At 45.0% G+C, this 13,540-nt stretch overlaps 1 protein-coding gene across 3 annotated transcripts in view; it reads left to right on the top strand.

Annotated features, from left to right (window-relative positions):
* Abca1 (ATP binding cassette subfamily A member 1) overlaps positions 1-13,540 on the top strand; it is a 117,000-nt gene that overhangs the window by 42,161 nt on the left and 61,299 nt on the right. For all 3 annotated transcript variants that reach the window (XM_055605282.1, XM_055605283.1, XM_055605284.1), the window contains 2 exons: positions 6,055-6,176; positions 8,087-8,263. In XM_055605282.1, coding sequence (XP_055461257.1) covers positions 6,055-6,176; positions 8,087-8,263 — 299 coding nt within the window. The remainder of the gene's footprint in view (positions 1-6,054; positions 6,177-8,086; positions 8,264-13,540) is intronic.

The raw sequence follows: 13,540 nt of genomic DNA, 5'->3' as shown, positions 1-13,540 counted from the left end.
TGGCCGTGACGATACTGCTTACTTAATACACACTGGAAGGTAGATCTTCATTTACAAACAACAGAAGCCCAGAGGGTCTGAGAGTGGCTTCTGAAGTCCAAAGAACTGGACACGAACAGGAATGAACAGGTTCATTAGTTTCCAAAGCTGAGCTTTCTTTTTTTTTTTAGTTTAGTTTTTTTTTTTTTTTTTTTAATTTCTTATAATTATTCAGAAAGCCTTCACTGTAGAAAGAGAGACTTCCTCAGGACCCCATGGCAAGCAGGAAGTTCTCAGCATACATAGCCAACAAGCTGGCCCACCAGTTGTCCAGACTAACAGTTAACCCCAGGGCATTGCCACCCAGCTGCCCTTCCTTCTCTCCAGGGCACTCCACAAAGCCTTCTGCAGTCATCTCCCCCTGAAGAAAGGGCATCCCCAGCAATACAAAACAAACCAAGGCAACAGATATCCTGGTATCCTGAAGCTGGGCGTGAGGGCATGCCTGTATTGCCAGCACTTGGGAGGTGGAAGTAGGAGGGTGAGGAGTTCAAAGCCAGCTCTGGCTACTGAAGACTCAGTCTCAACAAAGGAGCTAAGTAACCAACCAGCACACCAGCTAAAAAGCAGGTGTGATGATTTCCAGCCCTTTTGTAGCTGAAAATATTTCAAAGTCTTGTTTATGAAACTGACCAAATAGGCTAAGTAAAACCACAAGAATGTCATCCAGGCCCAGCCCAACCCCCACCCCCTCAAGCCTTTGCACATTTGCAGGGCCAGGGCTAGGAGATCCCTACCCCACCCCTACTCCAGCCCCACCCCGCTGCCACCACAGGGGATCCATTTAAGAAGCTTATGCTGGCCGGCCCGGGGTGCTGCTGCGTCTTTCTCTACCTCTCCCTTTTCTCATTTGCCTCCTCCGCCCACTTCTCAAGCTGCTGATAGCTGTGGTTCCTCTTTGTGTAGAGCACAAGACTGCAGAGAACTTGAAACTTAAGCTGGGGCTTGGAGAGGGCACTGACCGAGAGTAACCCCAGTGCCTAGTGCCTGGCTTCTCTTCTCTGCCTTGCCGCCCTCCTCCTTCCCCCTCCTCCCCTGCTTCCAAGTCTGGGTTTCAGCCTCAGGCAAGAAAGAAGGCGGGTGGTGGGGGGACGACAATGGACAGTCCCTTGGCCAGGAAGACCCCCAGGGTTAGGGCTTCTCCTTTACACGTACCACTCTCTTAGCGTGGGCGCAGAGGTTTGACCCAGATGAATAGCAAGAAACCCAGGATGGTGTCTCACTCTTTCCCAGCCCACGGACACATCTCATCTGCTTGTTCTCTTTAGCCACCAACCTCTTATTTTGTTTTCCCTTTCTCCTCCCCTTTGCCATGCTTCACTATGCCCAAAGCTCCAGGGACATAGTAGGCGGCTGTTTGCCTCTCAGGCTGATCTGGAAGCTGTGCTTGGCACATCTGGTTCACGCTGAAGGGATTGCGGTGAGAGAACTTGTTTGCATACAGCTTTTTGTCTTCCCAGATGTTCACATTCTGTGACAGTGATCATACCTTCTCATGTAAATATTCCTAACTAGTCAGCTTGTGTGTGTGTGTGTGTGTGTGTGTGTGTGAGAGAGAGAGACACCAGACATCAGTATTGAATTTAGGGTCTCTCACTAAACCTGGGACTCACTGATTTGGGAAACCAGTTGGCCAGCAAGCCTCTCTCAGCTGTCTGCCAATCTCCACTTCCTCAGCGCCGGGATTTCAAGTGTGCTCCATGGTGCATGAGTGGGTGTAGGGGCCAGGGATTCAGTTCCTTGTGCTTGCCCAATAGGTATTTTATTGAGTGAGCCACCTTTCTAGCTCTGTACAAACCTATGAATGTTATTAGTTCCGTTTTACTTTTAAACATTGTTACACTTTATTTATTTATTTTCTGTGTGTTGGTATAGGGTGTGAAGGGAGTGGACAGCTGTGGAAGTCAGTCCACGTGGGTCCCAGGGGCTGAGATTGGGTTGTCAGGCTTGGTGGTAGGCACTGTCCCTGCTTAGCCATCTTGTTGGCCCAAGCTCCATTTGATGTCTAAGAGAACTGAGGCCAAGAACACCAAGGAGAGGGACCAAGTGAGGCTTATAGTCACAGGGGTAGGAACAGGCAGCACTGGTATTCGAGGTCAGCCTTTCTCATACTGGCTCTGGTGCTGGATCAAGGGGGCCCTGTGCTCCTCTCAGAAATGTGGAAAAGAATTTTTCAGAGAACATTTTAACCACACATTCCACAGATAGCAAAACCAGGTCCATGTCAACTCCTTTGGTTCCAGTTAAGTGACTGAGTGACTTGACTGTCTTTCCCACCAAGTATCATTGGTCTTATATCTGGAATGACTGGTCTGTCTTGTCACTGGCTATCTACCTGTGTTGGTCCTTACAATTGGAAGACAGTGTGAGCCCTCCTGTTGATGCTCTATAAAATGTTAGGTCAACCTCTCCATCCGTCTGTCAGTCTGTCTATCTATCTATCTTCCCTCCATCTCCATCCTCCTTCCTTCTCTCTCTCTCTCTCTCTCTCTCTCTCTCTCTCTCTCTCATAGTACTGGGGATTGACCCTGGGACTCTACACAATAGAAAAGTGCTCTACCCCTGAGCTATATCCCTGCTTATTCCCCTCCTCCCCCTTTGTGTGTGTGTGTTTGTGTGTGTGTATGTGTGTGAATGTATGTGTGTGGGGGTGGGTGGGGGTGTGACAAAGAGATATTAAGTTGCTGAAGCTGGCTTTGTACTTGTAATCTTCCTTCCCTAGAGCCCGGCATAGCTAGGATATAACAGGTCTGTGCCATTAGGCTGGCTTTTAGTCTTTTTTTTTTTTTTTTTTTTAATGAAGCTCTACTTGAGTGAGTACCAAGATCACAGGCATCCGCCACCACATACACCTGTTTTTCAAACTTGGTTTCTTCCTTTTGTTGTTGTGGTTTTAATTCCTGAGGCGCAAATCCTGTTCCTAACAGCTCTGGTTCATTGTTCTGGGCTGTGGTCTAGGCTTTGGGAGTTTTCTAAAGTTCCCACGTGGGTCTAGCAGCATCCAAGGTTGAGAACTGGCGTACCGCACAGTCTTGCCTTCCTGTGCGTGTATGAGTTGCAGCTGGAGACAGGACAGTAGAAGATAGTGTGTGTTTCCACGTGACCAGACTGTAAGTTGTTTGTAGCCAGGGATCTTTGGCACTCCGTGCAGCGTCCCCACCCAGTTAGTCCGCCACACCATACTTGTGCCCTGCCAAAGGCCGTTGACTGTTTAACTGGCTTCTTGGTTTCGGTGTCTCATCCAGGGGATAGGCAGTTGGAGTCTGATCACATCCAGCTGTTTTTATCCTCAGAGCCTGTTGACATAACAGAAGCATCTTATAAACATGCGAAGCACATTTGTTGGTCTCCAGAGTGTTGCTGGGTGACCTAGGCCCATTGAAAGTGCAGCCTTGGTCAACCTCCCACACTTTTGCTGCCGTGAAGGGGGGAAGTGTTCCCAAGTTCCTAAGTAGGATGCTATGTACTGCTGTGGCTTTGCCCAGGAAGAATTTCTCTTCAACTGGTTGGTCCAAGTGTTCATAGGTTTATTCTGTGCTACCAAGGGTCCATAGAAGCCTCTTGACCCTCATTTTATAAGTAAGGTTGTGGGAGTTGAAGTAGTTCAAACAATCTGTCAAATAAATGAATACAGAACCCAGGATTTGGATTCCCAGTATGGTTTGTATGTGTGCATGTGAGCTTGTGTGTGGTGTGTGTGTGTGTTCATGTGCGTGTGCACGTGTGTATATTTTACAGGGCATTGAGCATGCTGAGTAAGTGCTCTACTGAATGATCTATATTTCTTAGCTCTCATATGTATGTATGTATGTATATATATATATATATACATATATATAATTTTTACTTAGTTATAAGCATGTCTGCCTTTTTAACCTGAAATCTTAGCTGAAGCCCTCTGCCTGTCTTCCTTCCTCCCTGCTCCCACTGTGGGAATGCTGGTATGTTCTAGATATTGTTTTCTTTGGGAAGACACTTCTAATGACATCCTTGGCCTCTTCCTGGACCAACTGAGCTGAAAGATCCTTCTGGGATATTTTTGGTAATTTTATTTAGCATTAATTCAGATGTCATTGACTGAGCAATAATTCTGTGTCAGGCCTCGCTCTAGGTATTTGAAACACTAAGATAAAACTGTGTGTTCTTCCAAGCAGATTTTGATGCTGACAATATTTAAGTAAAATAACTTTTCATAGTATATGACTCCCAGACCCCCTAGATTGGAAGTCTCAAGACTGCTTGTTAAAGTGAAGATTTGTGGGTGGTCTACTTTAGAACCACTGGCTTAGGTTAAGTCTGAAGGAGTGAGCCTCCTAAGTGAGCCGTAGGGGCTTGGAGGCATGGCAGCTACAGAGTTGAGTTCGGTGGTACCAGTATGGTGTCCTATATGATGGAAACACCGGGCGTGTGACAGCTTGCTGGAGTGCTCATTTTATGGGGGGACACTAAAGGTCCTAGCTTCAGCTTTGGGGTGTCATGAAGAACCCTAGGAGCGAACTGCATAGGTACGGAGGAGAATCACTTTTTATCTGCTCTATTCAAAATTACTGACATTTGCTCAATGCAGAAACTGCCTGGATTATTCAGATCTATTGAGAGTCTTCCTGGGTTGCTTGTCTCCACACGAGGAGACCCTTTTAGATCCCAGGATAAGCTCTTGTTCTCATCAGTGCCCTCTGTGGTCTTTGGTTTCTGAACCCCCTCTTCGGGTAACTGATTTGTGTTTGTCAAGTTTGCCCTCTAGTGGTCAGAATGTGCATGGGCCTGTGGGCCATAGTTCTCCAAGTACTGCCAGCCCTATAAACCATTTGGTCACAGGGGAGCTGTGTCTTTTGTTTTGGTTTTGTTGTTTGCTTGTTTTAATTGTAAAAAAAAAAAAAAAAAAAAAAAAAAAAAAAAAAAAGGATTCAGGTTATTAGAAGTTTAGAGAGGAAAGAGAGGAGAAAGAATAGATAAGGCAGGGAAAGGATGGTGTTCCAGAGTGACAGGCTCCCATCCAGCATCTGCTCAGAAACCCTTGCTTTAGAGATGGAGGACCTGAGCCTTAGAAAGATGCTAAGAAGTATTCAGGTGGCACCATCAAACGTCGCCTCCAGCCATAGAATAACGTTCTGAATTCTTGGCCAGTGCCTTTTCTGTTTGAAGCCAGTGGACTGGAGCCCCTTTTTTCTGGATGTACTTGGAGAGCTTATTGTTTAATGGGAGTCAGCATGAAAGCCTTTAGAAGTCGTTGCATTTGGTCAGGGGTGGATGTTCAAGCATACACGTTTTTCTCAGTGTTTGAGGGAGCAGGGCTTTACAGCTCTGTATCCCATGTTTTGTTCTGAAGTCAAGAAGCATCTGTAAAAGCATCTGGGTGTGCATTGCGGCCTCCCCTGTGATTCTTGAAGGTGTGGTCCAAGGCTGGCAGCGTTAGTACCACCCAGGAGCTGCACACACTGCCCAAATTAGGTGCTCAAGGCCGCTGTCCGCAAGTGGGGCTGAAGCGACCCATCAGGCGATTCTGGCTCACAGAAAAGTTCGAGAGCCATTGCCTGCTGATTCAGGAGATTAGCCCCCGTGGCTTGTGGAAATAAGGCTTTTAGTGTTTTCAATTCTAGCTAGGTGACGCAGCATTGGGGAGTCAGGAGCAGCAGGGCTCATGTCACAAACCTCAGGTAGGATGGATGAGATCATTTAAAAGGTCTGGGTTTTCGGCTGGAAACAAGGAAAGACTGTGTAACAACACTGCCGTGCTGTTTCGGTGTGAGAGCACACATTGAGTGTGGCTCAACATGTCATCAGAAAGCAATCTTTTCACTGTCTTTCCCAGCGAGACGCGGCTCCTGTAACTCACGTCTCCATGTGTGTGAGCCAGCAGCCTGTGGTCACCCATCGTTTGAAATGAAGCAATCAGTATTCTGTTCTTCTCCACCTGCCCCGTATCGGTTGAGTGTTTGGGTTTTGTTTTTTGTTCTGTTTTGTTTTTGTTTTGTGTGTGTTATTAATTGTAAACGAAACACCATTTTCCGATAGAGTTGAAGCTCCAGGATTTCCTGGTGGACAATGAAACATTCTCTGGATTCCTGCATCACAATCTGTCCCTCCCAAGGCCCGCTGTGGACAACCTGCTGCAGGCTGATGTCAGTCTCCAGAAGGTAAGCTACCACCTTCAGATAAGTCAGTGGGGTCTGTCACAAGGACGTTGTGGAAGGTTCTGGAAAGACAGAAATAAAGCTCTGTCTTTGAAAAAGCTGTGAGGGGAGCTTTGAAGCTGTTAGAGCTTCAAATATATATTTTCCCTCATTTTACTCTCTGCTCTGGTTGACACAGACAAACCCCATAGCGAGTGGAATGTGTCGCCCAGGATCTGGGCCAGCTTGTTGAAATGAAGTTGATTTTGTATCTATTTTTTGCCATTGTAATGACTTCCTCCTAAAGTGGTTATATTTTGTGTTAAGGTGAATTCAATTTTTTTTTTAAATGTAGTTCTGAAATAAGAGCCAGAGGTGTCGACTCTTGAACTAGAATCTATCACAGAAGATTAAACAAAACACTTTAGGCTTCATTTTAAAGATAGGGAAGATACATAAGGAGAATTTTGTTAAAATTTAAAGTATAATATTAGTGTTTTTATAGACTTTTCACTTTACGGTCCTGGAGAATTTCCATGACATCATTTATTCTCATGCCACTCCTGGGCAGAGGGCATGGTTATACTTTTTTTTTTTTCAAGGCTTTTTCTTAACTTTGTTCTCTGGCAGAAAGGAGAATTGACCCCACACAGCCTGTGCCTTTGTACTGGCCTGACTTTACAGTAAGCAGAAGCCGTGGGCTTGTTTATGCTTGAAGAGATCTTTGCTTCACATGGCTGAGAATTTTTAAAATTAGAAAAATGTGCTTACGGCACGATCCTATGAAACTGGGAAAATACGCCTTGAGTTTACCAATTGTGTGGTTGGGAGGTGGGCCAGAGGCAGCAGACTTTTGAAATCCTTGCGTTTAGCATAATTTCCATTGCCCCCTGCCAACTTCCTATCTGTTGCGTGCCATCGGTTTAGAATAAGAGGCATCCTCTGGGCAGGTCTTTGCATGGTAATTAGAGTTTCAGTGTTGTTGGGGCTCTTCATCCCAGCATGGCAGCAAGGATTAAAGGCAGGAGTAAGCCTGGAGTGGACTTAAGTATCTGGCAGTAGGTGACAATTGAGTGGACGACATGGTGGGTGAGATGCTCTGCAGTGTTTACAAAGCTGCGTGAGTGTTGAGAGGCTTTGGCTTCGTCACTTCCATTGCTCTACAGGGCCACTCTGTGACCAGGATGGACTGCATTCAGTTAAGCTGATAAAGGGGTTGGTAATATTAAAATAAAGAGCCTGAATCACTCACTCATCCATTCAACAAATACTGTTCTAGTGCTATGGATACAAGTATGAGCCTCATGAGCAAGAACAATCTCATATTATTACAAAGGTTTCTGTCTGCTGGACAGTGAGGCTCGGATATGAAAAGTACTGTGTATTTAAACCCAGAAAGGCCAGCAAGGTAGGAGTGTATAGCCAAAGAGAGGTTTTCCTGGTGGGTTTGCATAGAGAACAGGTAAGAATGACTTAGAACGGCTTCACTGATGACTTGACAGTGGCCTGCCTTTTATATATTATACATATAAAAAAAAATATATAGCCTAATTTCAGGGTCCAATCTCAGAAATTCCAGAATAGTTAGGATGACTTTCCACTGATGGTTCCAGGGGTTTAGACTCTGGGTTTCTATGAGCTCTGTCATGTGCTCCAGTCATGTTAAGAAAAAGACTTGCACTAAGGATTTCCCTGTGCTGGAGGGACAAGAGTGTGGAGATCCTGAGTCATGCACGCAGATTTGAAACATGTGGCTGATCGCGCCTTGATTCATTCCACGGTTCAGTAAAGAGACCTCACCGTGGGGTGACCGCAGCGCTGCTCTTCTCACCATCTTCCAGGCTGTGTTGTCACACTCCCCCAAAGGCGTCTAGGACCCAGCTCTCCATCCTGATGATTTTTTTCTCATCTCTGTTTATACGAAATCCTTCCAGGTGTTTTTACAAGGCTACCAGTTACATTTGGCCAATCTGTGTAATGGATCAAAATTAGAAGAGCTCATTCATCTTGGTGACCTGGAAGTGTCTGCTCTTTGTGGCTTGCCGAGGGAGAAGCTAGATGCAGCGGAGCGAGTGCTGCGTTATAACGTGGACATCTTGAAGCCCATTGTGGTGAGTGGACAGGCTGTGAGCAGACGCTTCAAGAACTGACGCTTTCGGGATGCGAAATCTTTTCCTGGACAACATGGCCTGTTTTTGTAGAAACTTGGGGCTGCCTGGGACTTGGTGATATAATTCTGCCCACTCGAATTCTGAGTGTTCTTTGAAATTTTCGTCCATTTCCCAAGGGGTGAGTTGGAGAAGAGTGTTCTGGGTGTGGCTAAGTATATGCCCATGGTCTCTTGTGCCCCTTTCAACTAGAAAAGGCCCGTCATTCATGCTTTTTTAAAAATATAATATTTATGAGAAAGAGTCCATTTGAAGAAAGATTTTTTTTTCCCCTCTAGATTTAAGTTTTGAAATTATTAATGGGGGAGGGATAGCTGATTATTAGTGTTTTTAAAACCATTGGAAGGGGGAGATTGTGGTTAGATTGTAAAACATTGGGTTTGAGTAAGACCACATAAAAATCATTATGACAAAAATCACAGTGATAAAAATGTATTAGAAAGACACGCTCACCAAACAAGCCGTAATCAGGGAATGCAGGTAATTCTGGGGCATATCCGTCCGTCATCAGGGTTTTGTCTGTAGAAATCCTGGAATAAAGATACCTGTGAGTTTTCTGAGATCGCTATGAAACGCCTCCAGAAGTGTTTGCATTACTCAGCACTCTGCTCTTCTGTTTACCGGGGAGAGCTGTTGGGTCAGTAGATCCCCTGAAAAGTCATGTTCTTCACTATACCAAGGCCATGCTGTAAGCATGTTGAACACCATGAGGCTGCGTTTCATCATAGGCGGCTGTGCACTCTTAGGGGCGCCTAAGATGGTCAGTTTCCGTCAGAGGCCTAAGTAGATCAGACCTTGGCGTGGGCTCTCGGCTGTCTCAGCGAGGACTCTCTGACCAGGCTCTGAAGAAGTGCTTGCATGTGGCTCAACTCTTGTGATTCTGCAGCTGTTGCCTGAGGCATGGGTGACAGCACAACTGAGTTTCTTCTAGGTCCTTCTGTGGTGTGCCAGGGTGTTGTGACCGGCTCGACCTTTCCTTACTCTGGAAGTAGTTAATTCCGTTTCAGGCTTTTAAAAACTGCCAAGCGCTTGCTTAGGTGGTCTGTGATTCCACTGGTTATTGCGTCTATGACTGTTATTTCAAGTAAGAGGTATTTCTTGATGGAAGATGTTTGTAGTGCTCCAAGGAACAGCCCTACATAGATAGATGTACTGCTGCAAGCCTGTGCAGACTGTGAGACTTAGAGGGTGAGGGTCATTACAGTCGGAGTGAAAGGTCTGACAGGAAATCCACTTTACTTCATTATAAGACACAGAGGGAAACATTTGTCCTTCAAATTTAGGAAATATGAATTATTGTAGACGACATAGGAATTGATTGTGGTGCCCGTTTCTTCGATCTCACTTCAGTTTACTCACTAGACAGCTGTCATGCTTACAGCGCAGTAAAATCCCTCCTCTTATGGAGAGCCCAAACTACTCAAAATAGAATGCCACCATGGCCCTCATCCTCTGTCCATTAACAGCTCAGCTTTGAACTTGAAATTCCTCTCCAAAACATTTGGGAGGGTTTGCAAGGCCATGGAAATACACCTTCAAACCTGGCAGCAATGTGGCATCCTGTCTTGTTACGTCCTCAAGATTAGTAGCCTCGTGAACAAGTGTACCTCCTGGGCATAGAAAGTGGAGTTCTGCTTCTGCCCTTTGCTTCTCCGTAAAGTCAAAACATGGAGTTCTTATGAGTAAACTATAGGAAGTGATCAGGATTGTGCAGTGTGAAAATGTTTTGGAAGATTCTTCTGGGATGGAACGTCTCTCAAACATTCTGTAATGTTATTTATTGAATCAAGCAGTGGCTTAATTGGAATGCTGGGATTGGTACTTGGTTTATAATAAGCACACGTTTTCTCTTGCTACTTAGATGAAATTTTAATTTGTGATGGTCAGTGTATGCGACCTGTGCTGTTAATTGTGCCACCAGGCAGTTAATCGTGCCAAGAACTTTAAGAACAACAGCCAGATGCATGACCCAGTATCACGGAGAAGACTGTTCTGTTAATATGCCATTTCTGTACCAAAGGAGGCTCATCAGAACAGACATGTTTTGAAATATTTTCCCTTCGTGTTATTGTTATTTTTGGTGACGATATTTCCCCATTTACCAGCCAAAAATATTACGACCCTTTCTTCTGTGTCTCTTCTTGTTGGTTGGTGTAGTGGTCTTTGGACAACATGGGGCAATGTGGCAGAAGGCTATGATGTGAGAACAAGATCTGGGTTCAAATATTGGTTCAGCATTTTATAAATGTCATTGACTTTGGAAAAATTAACTTAGGCTCTACAAGACTCCACTTCCTTTTATTATATATGGAGATAATATATTTGCCATTTATTATGATTATTTGTTTTATGTAACTATACAGATATATTAATAGGTTGGTGCATACGAGTTGCTCAGTGAATGAAAAGCTGAACATTTAATTGACATAGTATAAATTGCATGCCAAAACCAGTGGCTGGTAAGACAGATGTTTCCTTCTGTAGATCAGTGTTAGGAATCAGAAGCAGAATAAACAAAGCAATCCTGGAGAATATGTCATTGAACAGTGATATTTTTGGTTCAGATATTGCAAAACAAAATAAAACAAAAACCAACCAAATATGAACTTCCAGATCAGTTACTGAACAGTACTGCTTACATCAGAATTGTTCTAGGAACCCTACTTAGTTAAGATGGTTAAAAAGTGGTTTTCCAGTAAGTACAAGGGTTGATTGATGTATGGAACACTGTCTCTAGGATGAATGCATAAGGTCATGGACATACTTACTGATAATCCTGAGCGTTCACAGTGTACTGTTGAGATAACAACCCTTACAAGGAGCTTTGGGTCATCTGGCCACATCTCGGGTTATGTCACTGCCCTGCAGGGTGGGTTTGGTTGTCCATGTGGGCTAGGCAAGCAGGTAAACTATCCTTCATCTTCTCTGAACTTTCCCAGAGAGGACAGGATGGAATCCTAGTTGAGGATCTCTGCCTTCTCTTGTAGGCTCCACTTCCCTTTGCACTGTAGGAGAGGGCCATTGATAATGGAGCAGCATAGTTGGCCAGAACAAGTTATTTGCCTCATTTGTCTCGGTCCTTGCTGTTGTATTCGCTTTGTTTTGTTTGTTTGTTTTTTCTTTTGCTTCTGTAACAAATTACCATACACACAGGAGCTTACTGTGACATGCATTTTATTACCTCAGAGTCCTGAAGTTCAGAAGCCTGGGTACCTTGGTTAGGAGTGCATCAAGGCTGAAGTCAAAGTGCTAGCGGGGTTGGGTTTCTTTCTGGAGACTCTGAAGACAGATATGCTTTTGAGCTCAGTTTCAGCTGAGTTCGGTTCCTTCCAGTTGTAGGCCTGAAGTCCCTATTCCAGCTTTCAGCCATGGGCATGGATGGGTCTTTGCTTTCATAGGCAGTGTTGTCTCTTTCATTCTTTTCACGTTCCTCTCTTGAGCCCCTGGACTGAGTCTCTTTCATGGTTTAAATCTCTGACCTTTGCTGCTGTCTCCAGTTAGAGAAAGTTCTGTGCTTTTAAGGGCTACCATCATTAGATCTGCCCATGTAGGCAATCCAACATGATCTCCTTGTTTTGAGGTCTTACCCCTCACAAAGCACGTTTTGCTCCACCATTAATGTATTCACAGACCCCAGAAATTAGGGTGTGACCACATTAGAGAGTCATGCACCAGCCACAACTGCCTTTGGATTGGAGAGGATATTTCATCATTTCTTTGAAATGCTCCCTAAGTGCCCCAGGCTTTTGTTGACCCCCCTTTAGCTCTCTGCTTTTTCTCACATGCTCTGAGAGTGACTCTATTGCACGATACACAGTACCCATCCAGGGTTCTGACACAGAGTAAACAGTGGGAAACGGCATGTCTTTCTGAAACATCCATCCACGAAAATCCTACCATTCTCTCTCTGTCTACACTCTATATTGTACTTCATTCAGGTGCTGAAGTTCACTCATGGGCATGGGAGATGAGATACTTGTGGAGTTTTCATTCTAGTGGGGTCTGAGGACCAGCTTTAAAGGGCAAGGCAGAATATTTAACTTGTGCTTTACAAGTTCTGGGGCTGAAGCGAGGCTTGTCCTAGACAGTTTGGGGTTCTGGTTCAGTGTTGTCTCAGTAATGTGGGAATGGTGTGTGATTTTTGAGGTTGGAAGGCAAGGCCCACAGATTTACATCATGTCAACAATACCTCATATCTTGCTCACGAGACTGTGGCTGTGGTTAGGTCGTCTTGACCTCTATGAGTGCTTTCTGCCTAAATGGCAGAATTCTGTTTCCGTAGAAGGAAGAATTCTCTTCAAATGTCTTGTGATTCGTTTAACACATTCCCACCAGGACAGAATTTAGTTCATATACTAGGGTACCTGTGGTTCCCAGACCAGTGACCTCACAGCTGTGCTGTCTGCTATCCAAGGTGCAGGTGACTAAATGGGCGAGAAAACGTCCTTATCTTGAAGATCTGAAGGGTTTTTCTGGGTCCGCCCTTGACTTTAGTAGACAAAGACTCAGAGCACACACGGGGCTTGGTATTCTAAGAGCCCCCCCACCCCCCGCCTGTTGCAGTGTGTGCCTGCATGTGCGTATTATGTGTGAGTGCACGCATGCATGCATAAGTATGTATGCATGGAGGTTAGAGACAGATGCTGGCAGTCGTCCTTTTGCCCTTTGTTCAGGGAGGGAGGCTCTGTCAGTGTGACTGGTCCCATCAGACAGCTTCCTCTCTTCCAAGGCTGGTTTTACAGGTAGGCAGCCACGCCCACCTGGCACTGATGTGGGTTCTGGGGATCTGAACCCAGGTTCTCATGCTTCCATCAGGAGCACTTTAACCACAGAGTCATCTCCTCAGCCTGCTTAGTGATTTGTAAAGGACTCAATGCTTCAGTACGTCACATGGAGCACTTGGCTTAAGGCCTTCATGTAGGTTTTCGTAGAGGAGAATTTATGTAGGTTTTTTGGTAGTGGAGAATTCTTGCTTCTCCTCTTCTTGTGCCTGGAAGATTCGGACATTTGTGGAAAGTAGTAGATTTTATGAACTTTGCCTGGTTTCACTGTCCACCTGTTTACATCTTGTGCCTTTTGTCTCTAAGCAACTGCGGCCCTCATCGTTTGGTGTTTGCTCAGTGACATGCTGTGAGGATTTACCCTCAGACTGTGCTCATCTGCAGAGACTGAAGGATAAATTGCTGAATTTAGTGTTTTGCTAATATGACTGCTCGATTC

This window comes from Psammomys obesus, unplaced genomic scaffold, assembly GCF_907164565.1.
Source record: "Psammomys obesus unplaced genomic scaffold, mPsaObe1.curated_primary_1811, whole genome shotgun sequence".
In the NCBI taxonomy this organism is placed as follows: domain Eukaryota; kingdom Metazoa; phylum Chordata; class Mammalia; order Rodentia; family Muridae; genus Psammomys; species Psammomys obesus.
The sequence above is the reverse complement of the archived record's forward strand: the minus strand, read 5'-3'. Positions and strand labels throughout refer to the sequence as shown.